The sequence below is a fragment of the Tachysurus fulvidraco genome, chromosome 8, assembly GCF_022655615.1.
Source record: "Tachysurus fulvidraco isolate hzauxx_2018 chromosome 8, HZAU_PFXX_2.0, whole genome shotgun sequence".
NCBI lineage: Eukaryota > Metazoa > Chordata > Actinopteri > Siluriformes > Bagridae > Tachysurus > Tachysurus fulvidraco.
In genome coordinates, this window is record NC_062525.1 from 5,089,224 (window position 1) to 5,110,635 (window position 21,412).

Below are 21,412 nucleotides of genomic sequence, written 5' to 3' on the forward strand. Positions count from 1 at the left end.
TACATTACATTAGATAGATAGATAGATAGATAGATAGATAGATAGATAGATAGATAGATAGATGTTTCATCGTTCTCCCAACCATTTAACTCCAACAGCTCAACACTGGACTACACACACCGCATGTATACTACATTTATAAACACTGGACTTTACATACACACTGCATTTTATTTAATATAATAATCTATTTGACATTAATCTATCTGTTACCAACAGTCTGTTGCACCTTAACATATTACATATATATATATATATATATATATATATATATATATATATATATATATATAAAGTACATATTGTATATAATGTTTAGTACATTGTAAATATGTCTAATAGTACACTGGTGTGTACTGATGCACTGACTATGTATGAGCATATTGCATCTTTTTCACATTTGCACATTTCACCTGGTATTGAGCAGTTTGCACATTTTCACCCGTATATAAACTGTTCTTAATTTCTGCTTAATTACTCTATGAATGAATGAATGAATGAAATTGCTCTGTGATTTCTGGATTTCGCTCCTAAGAATTTCACTCACCAAGGCACATATGCTGTGGTGATGTGACAATAAAAGTGACTTGACATGACATTTTCTGGTGACTGAGTTCAGAGGCAAAATTTTCTCCACTTGAATATTTTGTACACAAAACTAGGAAGTGATATGAACTGAACTGTCAGGATGTCGGGAATCTAAACAAAATAACATTAAAAATTCAATTTGTGAGCGATCTAGTTTATGTGATTTACAAATAAACATATAAAATTTAAGATGTACAACAGTTTTATAAAAATATTTATTTACATGGTAATGAACAATGACATCATTTTGTTAGTAGCTTAGTTTACGGGAACGATTTTATTGCTCTACATTGCCCGCTAGTGGAATAACAGAGACTAGCGTTTTTTTCCCCAAGCCTAATGTTTCGATCAATTTTTGGTGGATAAAATCCTTCATCATAAGCTGCAAATTTGACATCACTGATTTATACAAGAATACAAATCTGACCTTGGCATAAATGTTAGTTTAGCACGTCATGCTTTATTTACAAATAAATTCTATTACAAACAAAATTTTTCATTCTTTCTTTTTTTCTGTTTTGAGCTGCTTTCCTCCTCAAACAGCAGTCAGTTTTACGGTCTCTACTTGATGCACAAGCACACACATTGCCAATACTGTGTTTGCCTTAGAACTGATACAACCATATTCATATGAACACTACAGTAATCAGCTCTTGAATTATTGGCACCTTTTGAGAGAACTGCCAAAAAGTGATTAAATCTAATAAACCATAATATTTACTCAAATATATATATACTCAAATAAATGCAGAAAGTATTTCATTTTCATCCAAAAAATAAAAAATAAAATCATTCTCATAAGAACTGATGGGTGCCAATAATTCTGAAATTGACCATCAGTTGCAAACCGTATTTATACACTATCTGTATGCTGAAACATCAACTGAATGCCTGCTTAAACAAATCTGATTAAGCATAGAAATGATATAGACTTTATAGCCACTGACATTCTTCTACATAAAAACATGCAAGTTTAGAGAAGATTATTCCTCTTGCAATCAGATCTACACTTGACTCAGCAGGGACGAGGACGTTAACATGAATAAATCGTTACACAAATATAACAAATCTTTTTTTTTTTCTTTTCAGTCAGCTGTTGTACTGTACATGCAGAGTATACAATTATCTAAAATAAAATATAGAATAAATACAGTAGTGCATACAGTAGATGTACAGTGCAAAGACAACAAGAGTAGCAAAATAAAATCTATATTTATATTTGATTAATAATTATTTTAGTGTGTTGAAATTCAACAGTAATGCATGGAAGAGAGAGTAATGCTATAGCTCTTCCTCTTTCTGGTTAAACCGCGTTTAGTACGTCGTTTTGAGGAAAAGTGGTTCTGTGGTTAGGATTACATAATTATGGGCCGGATTCAGAGTCTGTGGCTGAAACATTCCTGTTTTTCGGGTCACGCACCTGCTAAAGTTGATTATCTGGGCACCGCATTTATTTACATCAACTATTTTAGCCAGAACTTCCTTAAGTTCCCATGACAGGGTCCTTGTACTGTATGGCATTTAGAAGGGAAAATAGGGCTAGAAAATACTGACTTAAGAAAGAAATTGCTGTTTCAAACAATCGAAAAGCAAAAAGACAATTTATTAACGAAAAATGATAAATAATATTATTATAATATATAAATAATAATAAAAACAGGCATATAATAATGCAATAAACACAGTGTGTCTATTATATTGCTTTTTATTTTATTAAAATTTGGGTTTAATCTAATATTTAAAATAATGAAATAACTTTCTCTCTCGTTATTCAGCAGTTTGTTGTAAAACGTTAGCGATTGATCCAGCACGTGTTTTAATTGATTAAATATTAAATCCATGCTTAGATCAACTCTGAATATGGCCCAAGGTGACATCTTATTAAGATTCAAAGAACTGAAATTTCCCTATTTATCAGCAATTACAGTGACGTTTCAAACAGAAACACTATACATGCATTTGATGCTACGATACGTTCTCTTGCTATAAAAAAAACTAGGACTGTTCATTATTAACACTATTAACAACTCATGCTGGGAGTCTGTGGGTCATATGAATGTGCTGGTTGTTTATTATATTCTGTTTGTATTTACAATAAAATTTCTATATAGATAGTCGGGTAACACTTACGATGAATCATGTATTCATTTCGCATTATAAACACATTTATAAAATGCCATATGTATTAAAGCATACATAATACGTTATGATGTGTGAAAAAAGGGTGTAGTAACGCGTGTTATGTTTTCATCAAAGAATATTTATCAATCAGTTGCTGGCACTGTAAGATATCATGTTTGCTATGTGTTATAAATGCATCGGAATGCAGGTTTCATATTAAGGGGTACTAACGGTTGTGCAAATCTAGCATTGGTCCCAATTCTGCAGTCAGTCGCTGACAAATTTGGTCCATAGTGTTTATGTGCTATTTAAAATCTCAGTGATTACCGATACGGATCACGTTACTCACACGTTAGCAGATCCTCAGCTTTGGTACTAGATATCTTTTAAAAAAATAGAATTATATCCCTCAAACAGGTACAGCAAACTGACATATTTATTTTGCACCATCGCACTTTTTCAAGGCAAATTTTTTTTTCCATTACATTTATTTGCCCATTTCTAGGTGCAGTTATGATGATTCGTTTTAGTGTTTTTTATGATAGACGTGCTACTCCTGAAATGATGGTAGTTTTTGGTGTCTTTACATCATGGTGTATATTATAGCATTTTTCTAGGCTGTTATTAGATTTTAGCCATTTGTTAGAGTTGCTACAACATACAAGTTTACAACATAACAATGAAAGTCACATAGCTGTGTGTGAGACAGTATTACCATTAAACAAGATAAACAAAAAGCTACTTAGAAAATTTGAGTAAATTAGACGTTTTTTGCATGAAACACGGACTTATTGGTAACCTTCATCAAAGATGATCGTCCGGCAAACAAACATATAATTAGTATCTATCGTGCTGTTATACAGTTTATGATGCGATGCGTTACTTTTTGAGCCTGAACAAAGCAGAGATGAGACGCTAGATTTTATCTCTGTGTGCAACAGGAAACGAAAAGCTTTTCCTTAAAAATCTGGGACACAGTAAACAGTAAGTGCTATCAAGTCCTGGCAGAAGCAAAACGACCACACCTTGTCCGAGGCTGGCAACTGAGCGAAATAGTTTGCCTCTCGTCTCATTCTTACTTCTCCTTCTTTCCTCTGGCTGCATGCAATCTTCAATCCAGTGATGTATTGACCATGCAGAAGGAAAGCATCACTCAGAAGCAGTAACTGACAGGACCTGAAGATTTTATCAAAATCTGGCAGTACATCTTACAGCGTGCCAGAACACTCTCTGTCCACTCCGAAGATGGTATACAAACGGTACAATACAAAAATTTGGGTCAATCCAACATGGCATCCAGCTGGTAGGCAAGATCATCAAACATGTTCCCGATGTCATCCAGAATGTTCCCTGCTGATCTCACTGTGTAAACACTGTGACCAGAAAAAGAAGAAAAAAAAACATGAACAAGATCTGAGTCACACATCTATGCAATATTTAACCAAATGTTTCCACTTTGATGTAATATAGTGTGTCCAGACTTTTGCATATTCAGTATAAGCAAACAAATTCTTTTTTTAAGTACGATATAGATTATAGAGTCACGATTTGTGATTTTTTTTTTTTTTGGAACTTTTGTATGAATATATTGCTGCTAATAGTTTAGGTAAAAACAAAATCCTGAGTGTCATATTAGCTTCATATTAACCACAACTGTGGAGTGAGACATGAAAAAAAAGACATTCAATGTTGAACACGGACCCAACAAATACAGCGGAAAAAAAAAGAGTTAATGTCTCCGGCTTTTTAGGGCCTTTTATGCACCTGGTTACTTCATGTGTTGTCTCTGATCCGATAGCTATCTGATTTGTTAAAACTGTACCATTTACATTACGCCACATAAATGCGTCTTGGCGAATCGGATATCGATCCGATCTTTCTGCTCCCGCCCAAAATGCTAATATATTTTACCTCATTTCCGGGGTAAATGAAATGGAACACGCTTTGGTGTATGCGGTTTTCAGAATGCGATCAAAATGAAGACGAAAAAACTTGTTACGACGGTTATGCTACAAAAAACAGCATTTACTGTTTGCTGCATTTTCGCTGGCGGCAGCAGCGCATTTTAAGACCCGACGAGGATGAAAGGTCACCTGCGAGTGACGTACTTCCGTTTGGGAGGAGTATAGCGCTGACGTATGTGGCTTGAACAACCACATTCATTCACACCTGTCCAGTTTCATCTGAAACGCGTCCCAGACCACCTCCTGAAGGGGTTTGAACCATCGGATTTATATCCGTCTCAAAAACGTTTCGGAGAGCATTTAGACCTGGTCTTTTTACCATCGGATAGCTATCTGATCACAGAAAACATATGAAGTGACCAGGTGTAAAAATCTCCTTAGCCATTTCACTTTTCCACCTTGATTCCTACTTTTTGTCAATTGGCTCTATAGAACTTTGTTCCTAGTTTCTTAATTTCTAGTTTTCCTAAATATTTGTTGCTGTGTCAGTGGCTTATGTTTATTTTGTTCATCTAATTTAGTCCTAACTCTTTACCTTTAATACTAAGCTTTGTAGTATGGACCGTGGTCTCTTTTCTTGAGCTCAAGGTAAGCGTAATCATTAAATGTCGTAAAAAACTAAGATGAATAAATGGCAACCAGAAATTCTGTTACCCGTCAGTCTGATCCGTCTGAGCTAAATTTCTCTCAACCACCTCAAGGGCTGCCTCCAGAGAAGTACTGGTCTGCTCTATTCGTTTGTGAACAAACTGATCTGGTTTTTGGTCCTGGGGTCCACTGATACTTGGAAACTCTCTTCGTATTGGAGAGCCACCAAAGGCAATGTCCTGCCCCATCCTGGCTGGCACAACATGAGGATGTCCACCAACAGCTACATGAAAGATATAGATATTTAATTATTTTAAACACATTACATACTGTATAATTATTATAAACATATAATTCAAGCATATTAGCAAATATTAAATTCCCAATTATGGGTTATAGATTTGATCAAATCTAATAGAGTTCTGATGCAGAAGGTGTCTTACCCAATGGTGTTGCAGCAGATTGCCGTGTTGGTTTACAGGGTGTTAGAGGTTTCTGTGTAGACAGATTCCCTATTAGTCCACCATTTGGCATGCAGAAGGAGATCTTCTCAGGCTCTGGGGAACTCTCCCTTCCCAGGAGTGTGTCCTGACTGGTGAACTGCAGTTCCTTTTCTCTGGGTTTATGCCTCCTCTTGACAGTGTCTGACTCTTTAAGATTGAACTCTGGTAATTTTAAGGATGGTTTAGGCAGCTGAGCAGGTTTCAGTGGTTGGAAGCTGGCTTCAGTGTCCATTTTAGTCACTTCGATTCTTGGCCTCTGCTTTATGGTCCCTTTGCCCTCTTGAGCAAATGGAATGCTTTCACACAAATTTCCTTGAAGGGAAACAGGTGGTGTATGCTCTTGGCTTGAATGAAGCTTCAGGTCTTGCTCCTCGGGTTTTAATCTACTAACCTCTGTCTGAACAGTTTGACAGAGAGCTCTCTCACTGGTTGCCTCTCTTTGAATGCTTATAGTTTTAGATTGGGTGACCAGTGAGGGAGATTTAAATGAGGGGCTGCTTGGGGTCTTACTGGGGCTTTGTCCACTCTTTTCCAGCCTGGCTGCAATCATTTGAACACTCCCAGCACTCTCAATTTCCACCCCACCACTATTTCCTCCACTGGAGGCAGAGCTCAGGCGCTTAGGAGGAGGTGGAGGTGGCCCTTTTCTTTTGGCACGTATCACAAACGATTGAGTCCGACCCACCTGCCGGTCACTTGAAGCAGCACCTGTTTGACCACGACCAGGTTTACGTGTGAGTGTAGCATATGAGATCAGGTTTGGTGGTAATACTGGTGCTTCATTTTCTTCTTCTTCACCATCAGAGAGGGCATATCGTGACAGGCTTTGTGTGCGCTTCTTTGGCTGGCAATTCTCACCAATGGGTCTGGATTGAGCAGTGCCTAACTGATCTGAATTTTTTTGCAGGTAGTTAAATCCTCTCTGGATGGGGGAACCATCCGGTTTTGTGGAGATTCCAGGGCTAGACTGGGCAGCAGGGTAGGCTAATCGAGTTGTCTTGATTGGTGCTATCGGTGGGCTGCCACGTGTAGACTGCTGCTTCTTTAGAGGTAATGGTGGTGCGATCTTGGCCGGCAGAACTGGGCAATCCTTGATGGCACTACAGTCTAAGCTGCCCAAACTCTCATTTGAGTGGCTGTGGGGAGTAACAGAAGTCAAAGGCCATTCCTGTGAGTTCCCGGTCCCCCGTGAACGCATACTAATACTCTCTTGACTCAGAGACACAGACGTTGTTCCACTAAGCATGGCACCAAACCCTTCCTGACAGCCACCATAGCCACTCTGAATCATAGCATTCTGCAGCTCAGTGCTTAGCTCGCTATCCTGGAAGGTGAGCATCTTTGGAGTAAGTGGTGCGGAAGTGTCATCGGCACTGTCGGTCGACTCTATAGCTACCAGCTCCAGGGTGGGAGGGTGTCTCTTTCTCTGCAAGGTCCCATTGCCCTCTGCTTGGTTCCTCAAAGCCTTATGCACATCACAAAGTTTCTTTACTGCAAGCATCAACTTCTTCTGGTGGCCTATGGGCATAATATGGGCATTCAAACCACACATGTTATACATATTATATCAAGAGTATGGTCAGTGGTTTGCATCCAAACCATGATTTTTAAATCAAGTATGAGCATAATTACATGTTTTTGGTATGTTATCAAAACATTTAACCTCTACAGAGTAAAAAAAAAAGCACAGTACCAAACCGATAACTCGTACTAGGATCAGTCACTACTGGTATGCCTATTTGAAACCTTTTCATACCGAGCTTATTGATGCCAATTTCCTGCAGATCCTCCCAGGTAATGTCTCGCACAATGTGAATAGAGTCGTAGCCATTCTCTGCTAGCCTTTTCTGGTACTGAACAAGTCCAATGGTATTAAGCCATTCACCAATGTCAGCCTAAAACACAACAACACAGGCATTACAATATTATCTAGAAATAAACTCTAGTTTATCTATTAAATTGATGCTTTTCATATCTGAACGGATATAACGAATACTTTTAGGGCTAACTAATTAAAAATCTTACTGGAATGTAGTCTGGAAGCCACTCTGGGATGTTCAGCTTGCTGATCTCAGTGGAGATCTTCTTGCGATGACCTGGCTTAGTCACACCAATAGCTGTGAGATCCTGGCATGAGAACATGAATATAACCAATCTAAAAGCGGGTCCAGACTTACAGTACATTACTCACACGCTTAACTACAGACCTTTCCTATAAGCTTTACTGTAATTACTGACCGAGTCCAAGTAGTTACTCAATATTCTTTCAAAAGAATAATAAAAAACAAATCGCAGACTTTAAGGGGGTAATAAAGATACATTACCTCGGGAGTCATTCTGCTAATGGTAGGCACATCATAACCAGCAGTGAGGAAGTTTGTAGTGTACTGTTCCAGATGAAACTCACACAGCCACTGGTAGATGGCCTCAGCATCCTAAGGGAAACACATACACTTTATTCAAACAAACAAGCAACCCTGTAACTATGGGCTTTTTTACACCTGGTCACATGTGTTTTCTCTGATCCCATAGCTATCTGATTTGTTAAAACTGTACCATTTACATTAGGCCGCATAAATGCGTCTTGACGAATCGGATATCGATCCGATCTTTCTACCCCTGCCCAAATGCAAATATATTTGACCTCATTTCTGGGGTAATTGAAATGGAACACGTTTTGGTGTATGCGGTTATCAGAATGCAATCAAAAAGAAGACGAAAAAATTGTTACGATGGTTATGCTATGACTCGTGACTCGAAGCACGACTCGTGAGTCACCTGCGAGTGACGTACTTCCGTTTGGTCGGAGTATAGCGCTGACGTTGTTCAAGCCACATTTACATGAACATTTACACCTGTCCAGTTTCATCTGAAATGCGTCCCAGACCACCTCCTGAAGTGGTTTGAACCATCAGATTTATATCCGTCTGGAAACCGTTTCAGAGGGCATTTAGACCTGGTGTTTTTACCATCGGATAGCTATCCGATCACAGAAAACGCATGAAGTGACCAGGTGTAAAAAGCGCCTATATGTCCAGTGGATTTAAAAAGACTGCAGTTAGCCTGGCTACACAAGTGTGTACACCTGTTAACCAGAACATTTTTCAGGTTTGGGGGTTTAAGAAATGAACAATTTAGCACATCTTTTGGCAATTTTATTCCTCTCTTAAATAGAAAAATGCTCCAGGTCTACAAACTGCAAGGGGATCTCCTTTTCATAGCATTCTTCTCGTTATCATGCTGGAAGTTGAAATGTTCTTCAGCTGCCTAACAGAGGCCAGAAAATTTTGTGCTAAAATAGACAGGTATTTGGAGGTATTCATGCTATCCCTATTTTGTATATTTTGAGTCCCAGTCCAAGCTGAAGAGTAGCAGTCCGATAGCATGATGCCACCACCACCATGCTTCTCTGTGAGTATAGTGTCTTTAGTCTATAAAGAGTCTTGTTTTGGGGCGAAAAACTTCTTTAAGAATTATGCCCTAATGGCTCTACAGTACCTTGGTCTTACCAGACCTTGGATTGTTGTGGAATTTTTGCTTACATTGATATGTGCCAATGTTTTGTCTTCTCTTCTATCTCAACCATTGCTCTGTTACCTAAAGTGTGCACCTGTTCGGAGTTCTACATACATTCTGAAGCCTTGTACTTTGATTCATTGTTTACTGGGTTGGACTTTTCTCATATATTTGTTTTTGAATTATGACATTTACATTTATGGCATTTGGCATACACCCTTATCCAGAGCAACTAAAATTTCATCTCATTTATACACCTGAACAATTGAAGGATAAGGGCCTTGCACAAGGGCCCATCGATGGCAGCTTGGTAGTCCTGACTTTGTGTTACAACGTTCTGATCGGTAGTCCAAGGCCTTGACCCTTTGAGCTACCACTTTGCTCATGACACATTGACTTTGGTTTGTTCTAAATTGGCCATGTAGACAGGGTTCTCAAACATCTGTGTAACTTATTCCTTCAGAATGGACTGCATTGTATGTTAGAAGATTAGAATCTGAAGACTGAAAACAATGTTATATTTGCAATGTACGAACCCTGCCCTCCAGCTCTGGATGGATAACATGTGGCCTGACAGCTTGGTCACCAGCTCTTGAGCTGTTCTGGTCCGGCCTGCGACCTGGAAGAATCACACACACACACACACACACACACACACACACACACACACACACACACACACACACAATTACTACAGCTACCAAATCAAATATAAAGTGAAGAGGTGAGTTTTCATTCTTTGTTTAACCTATGTGATTTTTTTTTTCCACTGGATTCATGGCTCGGTCAGCAGATTACACATGAGCAAAGAATGCTTTTCACCTCATCATAAACAAGTCTGCTGTTTACATTACATAACACATTACATACATAACATACCATCTGATGACTGTATGCGAGATACGACTTCATACAATGCGATTCAATTCTGTGCCTTAAACACAATCCGCCGTTTTTCTTTTTAGACTTGTTAAGCCATATGATTTATGGCTAAAGGGGTTGCCAGATCTACAAAAAGCAACTCGATGCATTTCCAAACCATCGAGCACTCAATGGTTAATACATTTTATTCACATATTCAGTTGCTATATATTTGGTGCAGCTTTTACACAGCGAATCGCTCATATCATCAATTTCGACGCCACTGCTCCAATTCATAAAGATGAATATGTACACTCCTAAATACTGTTTTATAAAAAGTCGACATTGAAAATAAAATGTAATCTGAAAAAGTGCATTTGAAATAACATTTATACGTTTTTCAAGTAAACTCTTATCCAGGAAGATCAAATGTGATGCAAAATGTGGTCATACTGATCAAGTCCCAAAATTGTCTCCAGTAAAAAAATAAAAATAAGTTATAGGTTTGATAATCAACGCATTGTTTTGCAAACAAACAGACATCTACACATCTTTTTTTTTATTTATGCCCAGAACGATATGATAAAGGCTAAAAATCAGACCTTAATATATTAAACACAATTTTACACAACGATTCTTTCACCAAACATGCACTGAGAAGTCCTATAAGATTTATACACATCGCATCTTACCTTTGTAAAATAAACCAAAATTGAGACTGTTTCTTGAGCTCATGCCTGAACTCTAGAGCTTCTACAACAGAAAAACATCCTTCAGTCTTCTTTTTCTTCTTATCAGTATCTCACGATCTACACAACCCTCTCTCTCTCTCTCTCTCTCTCTCTCTCTCTCTCTCATCTCCTCCCATGCTGGAATCCCACACTGCACGTAAGCCTAGAAAAGCTTAGGAATGACTGACTCCTGTAATTCTGACTTGACTCCCATCTCTTTCTTCGGGTTTATTGCTTTTTTATTACTTTTCTGAGGCAATAAATTGTTTTCTTTCCACATTCCACAAATGCCAGTGAAATACACGGTGATCCTCCTCTGCAGATCATCCCACACTCGTTTAACAGTATGAGGTTTTCTGTCATTTTTTTAACAGTTGTATTAGCACTAAAACCGACAGAATTTGAGTGGATGAAAAACATTTCAGTGTATGAGCGCATTATAAAAAAAGCAGTGTACTGAGCTCATTGTACTAACCTGCAAGCTCAGGGTTGATGATGTCAGAAGGCAGGCCCTGCTGTTCTAACACTTCACCACCAGAGGGCGAGACCTGCACAAAAACGACAACAAAAACATTCACTGAGGTTGTTTTGAGACTAGGCATGTTTGGAGTCCACAATCAAGCTAATCCTCTCATCCTGGTGTTAAACACCAGCAGGTGTACTTTTCATCTGCTTATATTTTTCTCAGATAGTGGAGACTCCTTCCAATTCAATTCAATTCAAGTTTATTTGTATAGCGCTTTTTACAATAGACATTGTCTCAAAGCAGCTTTACAGAACATAAACATCGGGGCTTCCAAAATTTCATCTTATCATCCATTACACTTTAAGTCTTTCTGAAACTATGACACTACAATCAGAGCTGCTGTTGTCGTAAATTAATCAGTACCTTCTGACCAGTCATAAATGATACCTTGTTGACGTCCTGTGCAGTGGTGATGGGGTGATACTGTGCATTGTGGGTAACGTTGCCCTCAGTGCTCTGTCCGCTGCCAGCGCTACGGCTGCTTCCGACACTGCCTGCACTCCCAACACTGCTTCTGTCTCCTTTGAGAGAGAGAGATAGACAGAGAGAGAGAGGGGGAGAGAGAGGGAGAGAGTGAGAGTGTGTGTCAGAGGCAGAGAGAGATATACAAGGAGACAGACATACAGAGCAAGAGCCATAAGAGACAAAGTGAGACATACAGAGAGACAGCGAGAGCCATAAGACAAAAAGAGAGACATACAGAGACCGCGAGAGCCATAAGAGACAAAGAGAGACATACAGAGAGACAGCGAGAGTCATAAGAGACAGAGAAAGACATACAAAGAAGCAGAGAGAGCCATAGAAGAGAAAAAGGGAGTAGGTCCAGACAGAGATAAACATACAGAAAGACAGAGAGATGTACAGAGGGACAGACAGAGACCGACAGACAGATATGGAGAGTAAGAAATAGTGATGGACAACAGTCGGCAGAGACAAGACTTCATACATAAACCGTTGTGATTATAGGGGATGAGACAAGGAAGAGACGGCACTACTAATGAGTCAGTACACTGAAGATCACAGGTGAGTCTGACAACTGGTTGACCTGCTCTTAAAGACCTTCGAGTTATCATCACGTACACTGGAGTTAGTAGTGCTCACTGCTCACTGCTCTCAAGCATCAGTTATGAGAACTGGCCAGACAAGGAAGCGATGAGAACAGGCTGGGGGTACAAGGGGAAAGACAGGACAGCTGATGGGGACTCTTACCACTGAAAGAGCTCCTGAGGACCCAAATATCCTCTGGCTCTTTGGTACTAGCTGGAATACACAAGACACTGGGACTGGTGGGAGGAGAACCTAGCAAACACACACACGGTTCTGTGGGGGTATTTGGGCGCAGTGGATAAACAGCTGGTCAAAAAAAAAAAGGCCTTCTGAACACACGAGGATTGTAAAATTGTGTGGAACGTGGGGTAGATGGACGCCAACAACGGACTGGTCTGAACAGGTGTCAGGTGCCGGTGATGATGTGGCCTGAGAGGTTCTAAAATGTTAATCTAGGTTACAAAGAACCCATGAAGAACAGTGTACTGTTATTAGTGAAGTGAACTGATATTTACAAATGAAGGAGTTATAGAGGTCTAAACTGACTTACAGTCGGGTCTACAAGAATCTGGACAATGAGAATTTTCGTAACTTTGCTTCTGCACATAACTACAACACAAATTATAGTGTAGACCTTCAGTGCAAATCTGTATAAGAGGTTTAATTGGTTTATGTTACGAAATTAGATCATCTCAAAGCTAGGAACTATCCAGAACAGCTTCAAGATCTAAGAAGAGTTTTCCTAGATTGGTTTAGTGTAATTAGATTTCCTCTGAAAGAAACATGAGAAAGTGGGAGTTATCGGAGCGTACTGATGACAGCGTGAGCTGAAGGAACACACAGTACCTGGATGCAGGTTCAGGCCATTTTGGCGTGGTGAGTTGGGATGAGTGGGTGAATACAGGGTGTACGAGTCATCGGTGTGGGAGGCGGAGCTCGGGCCACAGGGGGGCGGAGCTCTTGTTAGAGTATGATGTCTTTGGTTGGGCAGTGAGGCCTGGCGAGAGAGAAAGCCCCCTGCAGACATAATACATGCAGTGATAAATTATTCATTTTAACAAGCGGAAAGGGGTTTCGTGGTTAGTTCTAAGGGTTTAGATTCAGTGTTTAGTTTTCACATTGTAGCATTTCTATCTGTAGTATATAGTTTTAATGTTTAGTTTAGTTTCATAGTTTTTTTTATTTCTTAGTGTTTTATTTTTAATGTTTTAGCTAAAAAGATTTTACATTTAAGTGATTTTTTTTTATCAAATCAAATTCGAATTGTATCTGTCATACACAATCATACACAGTATGACACACAGTAAAGTGCTTTTTATGACTGTGTTTAATATAAAAATAGCCAAATAACACTAGGTAAAGAATAAAAATAAGGTAAAGGGATAAAAATGACAAAACTTAGCATTTAAACAGTTTTTTTAAATAACAAATTTGCAATGCGTGTGTGTGTGTATATACACACACACACACACGCATTGCAAATTTGTTATTTTTTAAATAAAGCATTTACAATTTAAGCTCTAAAGCACTAAAATCTAACTACATCTGAATATGGTACAGTGATACATGTAAATAAGAACATTCAATGTTAAATATGTTGTGTTTGAAAGTGCTTATTGATTTTAAGCTTTAAGTGGTTTAATTCTTCTTTGCACTAATTTAGACTACATTGCACTCTTCTAATTTTCTATCTGTTCATTGTTTCCGAGTATTTTGTAGTTAGATTTTCGTGCTTTAGAGCTTAAATTATAAATGCTTTATTTAACGTTCAGTTTTGACATTTTTTTTGTCATTCAAAGTTTGCAATTTAGTATTTATTTCAGTCTTTAGTAGTCATTTTTTAATACTAAGTTTCTAACATTCTACCTTAATGTTTGGTATTTTTGGAATTTCTCAGCCTTTGTTTTTAGCGTTTTTTTAACGTTTCGTTGCTTAACGTCTTTAGTCATTAATGTTTGGTGTTTAGATTTTAGTGCATCATTTTTGGTATGCAGAAAGTTAATTGTTTGGTGTCCAGTGTTTAGTTAAAATGATTATGGCTTGTGTTTTAACTTGTATAGTGTAACATGCATAGTGTTTAGATTTTAGTCTAGTATATAGTTTTAATAGTAAGGTAGGTTAGTGTTTAGTTATTAGTATAGAATTATAGTATTTTGTGTTTAGTTTTTAGGTTTAAGTGTTTTATTTTTTTTAATTGTTTGTTATGTAACCATGTTCCACAAGGTTCAGCAATACTGAGGAAGCTGCTTAATGGACACTGACAATATGACATGACAGACTGCTGATTTTCTCTCTCTCACACACACACACACACACACACACACAAAATGTCAACAACTCTTCATTTCAGCTCCGATTTTCTACTCAGCCCTTTTCAGCTTAGTTCCGCCAACAGCTGATTATATCCTTGTTAATCCTATTAGAAATGTGTGTGTGTGTGTGTGTGTGTGTGTATACACCTATCAGAGGTTGCCATGGATTTCTTTTCCTGCTTATAACTTACTTTAAAAAGTTTTGTTCAACCAAAACATCTTCATCATCACCACCAAAACAGAGAAAAGCACTTGCGCACACTGAGCATTTAAAATTTATTTTCAGAATTTTTATATTTATGTATTATTTGTAAATAACACTGAGCAAAACCTTTAGCAGGCTCTCTAAAGGAGAACAGCTGAGGAACCCATTTTAACAGTCACTGCAGTTACACAGAAATAGATGTGTATACATCAGCTGCCACAATGCTGCGCTGTTGCGGCCTTCTCGGTACACTCACCCTGCTGTCTTCATTCCTACAGCCACCGTTTACATTGAACCTTGTCAAATTTCAGGTTGTCCACCTTGTGTGCTGTAAATCTCAGACTTACCTGATCTCCGGTTTATGACCTCCACGATGGACGGAGGGAAGTATCCCACCCGGTCCATGCCTCTCTGACTGTCATGGATGTGTCCTTTCCAACGTCCGTCTACGTGCTGCTCCAAAACCTAAAACACACCAGCGTTAACCTTGTTAAATATTAGCATAAAATCTTTCTTTGTGGATTCTAGCTTCCTTTCTGTATTGCTAACTCTTTTTAGGTTGCACGAGGTCATATTTTTTTTAAGTCTCACTGTGCGTTAAATATTCAGGACCTGACTGTGATCTTCTACCAAATGTCACTCCAAAAAGTCTGTTGGTTTTTTAGAAACACTGTTTCTAACCTTTCAGCTTAACCTCTCGTGTTCCAGTACTGATTTAGCACAGCAAGCTGAGCAAACGAGTCCATTAGCATTCCACAGATGCTCCACAGCGTTAAATTTTAGCAGAGAGCGCGTACGTGACGCTCAAACCGATATGGCAGTGGACAAACCATCAGTCTGGGTGCTTATTTTGCGTCAAGAAAAGTAGTCTTTCATGAGTAGTTTGCTTGGCGAAGTAACAACTCAAGAAAAAAGACTGAGTCCTTAACTGACTTTCAGAAAACAAGTTTATTTTATATGCGTCTGTGATTAAAGTTCATGCTCATGGTGATGTAAAGAAGCTCCATGCTGTGACTATAAGTGTGAGCTACTCATTACAAATCCCACCACATACTGTGCTACAGCACCCTGGCTGAGAATGGAGCTTATGGCAGAATCAGGAAGACATAGGAACAAGGAGACGCTGTTGAAAGTCTAGCACAAAGCTGTCATGCTGTGTAACTAACTGCTTACTGCACACAGTCACCTCACTGCCAAATCTAGCAAACACACAGGAGCTTGCGATTTTTCTAAACAAGCGCAGATTTTCTGCAGAAATCGGGCCGAGATGCGTGATGTCATCATTCAGCCGAAGCCTTCCTCCTGTTCACGTGTGTTTTTTTGAGTTCACTGAAAGAAGACTCTTGTACTTGGTATGTCAGCAATTCATGTAGTTTTCAACAAAAAAAAAGCACAAAAACACAACTCTGCTTTTTTAAAAGATATTTGCATAATCTATATTTAAAAAAAGCTAAATTTTAAAAAAGCTGCAGTAAAATCAAGCAATGTTGATTGTTGATTGTCTTGTTCACAAACAAGACTCGACTATGTTTATTACCTGTGATACGAGGACAGAACACCACAACTCCTAGCAGAACCTTAGTACAACAATTTACTGAAGGCTTTTGCTTTTTTGTTTGTTTGTTTTTACATTAGCATCTATCATTTACTTCTTGTCACTTAAAAAAAACCCCACAAAAATAAAAATTCATATCTTCCATTTGAACGGATGAAAATTTGAACAAAGCTACATCCGAAATCAAGCTTTTTGGTCTGCTTTTTTTTTAACAAACTAACAAACTAACTAGCTAACTAACTAAATAAATAAATAAAATCTAGAGGAACTGAATAAAGGGACGAATAAGACATGACTATGAACCTTTGTACTACAATTTGCTGAATTTTTGTCAAGGAAACAACATTTGTTTTTTTTGTTGTTTTTTTAGAAACTTTCTCATTTACTTTATCGACTGTGTCATTTACTTCTTTTGCACAGATTAAAAAAAAATATATATTTTAAAAAAGCCACAGCAAAATCCAACAAAGAACTATGTCAAACTACCATCTGCTGTCTGGATTAAAGACATTATGATTATCTATATTTAAATTAAATTAAAATCTGTATTTTATATTAGTCAGTTTCCGAGCAAACAAAAGCTGGGACTAAGAAACATACTGTTGCTTTTTTTCTTGCCTGATTTTTTTAAGGGTTTTGTCCAACCCTAGCAGTAACATGGCATAAAAGTCTATAAATAAAGTCTATATAGTTTATAGAAGTCTGTATAAAATAAAGAAATGCTCTGACCACTAATCTACATATTCCTGTATCAGCTGTAAAAGACTTGTGTTTAGGATCGCTCTCAAATCCTCAACACAAGCAAAGACCATTTTACATGTTTAGGTTTAATTAAAAACAAAACATTTTCGACTGAAACTTAAAGCATTTAAGTATTTAGTGTTTAAATTTGTTCAGTTTATTTTTTTGTGTTCAGTTTTTTAGGAGTTTGTATAGTTTAGTCATTGGTGTTTAATGCTTCGTTTCTAGTGTTTGGTGTTTATTATTTAATGTTGGGTATTTAAACATTTTTACTCTTTCATTTATAGTGTGTTTTTTAGTATTTATTGTTTTGTTCTTAGGGTTTTATGTTAAGGTTGTTGGTCTTTAGTTGTTTGGTGTTTAGCTTTTAGTGCTCTGTTTGGTGTTTAGTGTTTATAAACTTCTCGTATAAAACAGATTACATACCGTATGTTAACGATCGCTTTAGATTCCTAAACAGTTTATTTGAAGATCCTTAACAAACACTACCAAACAAACAGTAAACATTTTAACATTTCAACTAGTTTTAGTGTTACGTTCATTAAGGTTTAGTTGTTAAGGTTTTTTTTTATTATTATTGTTTAGTTTTCAATTTTGAGCATTTAGAGTTTGATGTTTATTTTTTTTATCTTGTAGTGTTTAATGTTTATTCATTTGTTTTTTATGTTTGGTTTCTCATTTTTCATTTAAAATGTTTAGTATTTAATGTGTGTTGATGTTTGTTGTTTCAAAAAAATTTTTTAGAAATCTTTTTTTGTGTGTTTGCTTAGATTGGTTTGCTTAGATTTTTGGTGTATCAGGTTTAGGCTTTATTATTTGGTGTTTGGCTTTTGGTGTAGCATTTCTGGTGTTAGAAGGTGGTAGAAACGTCTTGTGTAAAATGAAGAAAACGTGTGTTTAGTATCTCTCTAAATGGTTATGTTTATTTAAAGACAAAAAACTCGACTGAAGCTTGAATTATTTAGTGTTTAAATTTATTCAGATTTTATTTTTTAGTGTTCAGGAAACATTTTTAACATTTTAACAAGTTTTAGTGTTATGTTCAGCAATGTTTATATTTTAGTGTTTAGTTTTTGTCTTTTTTTTATTGTTTAAACTTTTTGAGTATTCAGTTTGATGTTTATTGCTCGTTTTTTAGTGTTTGATGTTTAGTCATTAGTGTTTAAAATGTTAAGTGTTTTTTTAGTGTTTATTCTTTTGCTTAGATTTTTTTGTGTTTCATGTTTAATATTTAAACATTGTTATTTGGTGTTTGGTTTTTAGTGTAGCATTTATGGTGTGTAGAATGTTATCTGTTTGGTCTTCATAAGCTAGGTGTTTATAAACCTCTTGTGTAAAATGAAGATGTGTGTTTAGTATCACTCTAAATTAAAAAGTTAATGTTAGTTTGTGTTAGTTTTAAAGTTATGGTCTCTCTTGTTTATTACTATTTTTGGTTTTATTATCAATTGAAAGTTTAAAAAAATAAAAATAATTGATTGTGTTCAAGGTTTATAGTTTTTATTTTTTTATAGTTTTTAAAATGTTAATAAATTCCTTTTTTTATGTTGTGTCATTGTCTGTAACTGTCACACAAAACATTTAAGTGTTTAGTTTTTGATGCTTATTAAAATGAAGTGCTTTTTTAATGTTTAGTTTTCAGTCTTCTGTAATTATTTTAGTGTTTCGTTTGTAGTCATTTAGAGTTTGGTGTTCCATTTTGTCTTTGGTTGGGTCTTTGGTCATTAATGTTTAATTTTTTGTTTCTTGTGTTTAATTTATACTGCTTGGTGTTTAGCATTGAATATTTGGTATTTAGGAATTGTTGTCTTTTGTTTTTAGTGTAATGTTCAGTTTTTGTCAAGTTTTTAGTGTTTTTTTAATTTGTAGTCTTTAGCATTTAGAGTTTGTCAGTATTTGTCATTTAGTTTTGGGTCTTTAGTCTTTAATATTTAGTGTTTTATTTAATGTTTGGTATTTTGGATTTTTTGTTTTTGGCCTTTGTTTTTAGTGGTCGTTGTTAGGGTTCGTTTCTGTCAAGTTTTTAGTGTTTAATTTGAAGCCTTCAGCATTAAGAGTTTGGTGTTCAGTGTTATTTTTTTATTTATTAATGTGTAATGATTTAGTTTCTAGTGTTTTAGTGTTTAGTATTTGAAGTTTGGTCTTTAGTACTGTTTAGTGTGGGTTTTTTATATATATTTATTGTTTTGTTGTTAAGGTTTTATGACAAAAACTAGATTGCACACTTCTTTTTTCACTAGACCCTTTATAAACATTGTCTGACAGCTAGTTGGCATAAATATCCAACTCACAAACACAAAGTCACGCACACAGACACATAAAAGCCCGCACCCACAGCTTGCCATGTGTTTAGAGCAGCGCCTCGAGGCACACGTTTCCAACCCTGCTCATGAAGTACAAAACAAGCCCGAGGGCTGAGGAGAAAAGAAAAGTTCCAAAGAGAAAGAAAGAGGGAAAAAAAACAAGCGAGCACGACAGCGTGTCTGTTGTTCAGTGTACGCCAAGTCCCAATCACTCCACTCGCCCATCACAGTGATTGAGAGAAGCCTGTTGCGACATGTGCGACCACAGGTCTCCAACCCACACAGCTGGTGTTACTTTTCTTTCCTTTACGTCCTACTCAATAACCTTCTGCAAGCGCAGTGTGTAGGGTGCAGTTCAAAACACCGCCATCGATCACATGGCTTGTTGAAAGTGCCACCGTTGGTCGTTATTTATATGCAGCATTTTGATTTGTCATGTACAAGGTTATATACAGTATACAACTTAGAGTAAAATGAAAACAAGGCTACACTAAACTGCCTACACTGCATATAACCAGGCTACATTTAAAGTTAATAATAAAATGAAGATGTAACAGAAATATGATGTGTGTAAAATATAGTGGAACATGAGGTGTAATTATTTTTTATATAAAAACACAGCAGAATGGAAAGTAAAGTATTAAAAATTCAGAGCTACGTCATAATAGTAAAAGTCCAGTGAGCAGAATGACAGTAGAGTTTAAAATCTTCATGGGCTCCTAAAAGATCTCTGTGTTGAGAAGTTTGAGGGCCTAAAAGAAAACGCTCCTCCGTTTTAGCCATCAAACTTCCATTAATGTGTGGAATGAACAATTGTCACGTAACGTAATGTAACGTAACATCACGTCGCGGCTCTTGTTTCTCTGCGGCCAGCAAACATGGCTGCCAGGAACTCCCGGCATCCACCGGCACTTTTTAAGGCACGCAGACTTTTAATTATGTGCGCCTGTTTCTTATTATGTGTGTTCGTCTATTATGTGAAAGGCTCTATTCCTTTTTCAATTCAAATCCATTAGGTTTTATTTCTATAGTGCTTTTAACAATGCACATGATCTCAAAGCAGCTTCACAGAATATAAAATGTTTTTGTAAATGTATTTGAATTTATCTCTATTTATCCCTGATGAGCAAGCCTGAGGCGACTGCGGCAAGGAAAAAACACCTTTAGATGTTATGAGGAAGAACAGATCCAGATCCAGACTCAAAAGGGAACCTCATTCTCATTTGGGTGACACCAGAGATTGTGAATAGAAATTATTATAAACCCCGGAGAGTGTGATTATAAATATTTTCCTTTCTACAGTCGGTGGAGTTGAATAACCAGGAGCTCCTGAACAACTCATAAATTAGTTTATCATCTGAGTTCATTATAGATTCACACCAATCCCTCTGTGGTAAATATTCCTTTCATCCATATATGTTCCTTTCATCCGTGATGTTACTAAGCTTTGGGTTTTTTTTCTGTGATTTGGTGTCTTTTGCTGTGATTTGGAAAGTTTTTAAACTTTCAGACTTTGACCCTGAGCATCTAATGCTCAAATCCCAGAACTACCCGTCTGCAAATGCTGGGCTTTTGGGCAAGGCCGCTAGCCCTCAAACCGCAACTGCTCATTTATATGAAAATTTAGATGAAATGTAAGTCTCTCTGGATAAACACTTCGGCCATATGGCATAAATGTGTGTTTGTTTTGGATGACCCTCTGTGCACGCTTATATGTTCCAATATTTTTGACTGTTCTTGTGCACTTTTTTATTGTGACTTTCAGTTAAACTTGAGCCTTGGGTTTACATTGAGCCCCTGTGAGGCTGCTTCGGGACACCTACAAATAGGTAACGTTCTGATGACTTTCGG

At 37.1% G+C, this 21,412-nt stretch overlaps 1 protein-coding gene across 5 annotated transcripts in view; it reads right to left on the reverse strand.

Moving 5' to 3' along the window:
- Window positions 1-789: 789 nt before the first annotated feature.
- The window catches only part of LOC113640962 (caskin-2), a 60,637-nt gene continuing 40,014 nt past the window's right edge, over window positions 790-21,412 (reverse strand). For 4 of the 5 annotated variants that reach the window (XM_027143516.2, XM_027143515.2, XM_027143517.2 and 1 more), the window contains 11 exons: window positions 15,310-15,427; window positions 13,292-13,462; window positions 11,786-11,919; window positions 11,348-11,420; window positions 9,817-9,899; window positions 8,089-8,199; window positions 7,790-7,891; window positions 7,521-7,659; window positions 5,705-7,282; window positions 5,328-5,544; window positions 790-4,082 (listed from right to left, as the gene is read on the reverse strand). In XM_027143516.2, the coding sequence (XP_026999317.2) occupies window positions 3,989-4,082; window positions 5,328-5,544; window positions 5,705-7,282; window positions 7,521-7,659; window positions 7,790-7,891; window positions 8,089-8,199; window positions 9,817-9,899; window positions 11,348-11,420; window positions 11,786-11,919; window positions 13,292-13,462; window positions 15,310-15,427 (2,820 nt within the window). In that variant the 3' untranslated portion in view covers window positions 790-3,988. The remainder of the gene's footprint in view (window positions 4,083-5,327; window positions 5,545-5,704; window positions 7,283-7,520; window positions 7,660-7,789; window positions 7,892-8,088; window positions 8,200-9,816; window positions 9,900-11,347; window positions 11,421-11,785; window positions 11,920-13,291; window positions 13,463-15,309; window positions 15,428-21,412) is intronic. The other variant, XM_047817314.1, reaches the window with a different exon arrangement.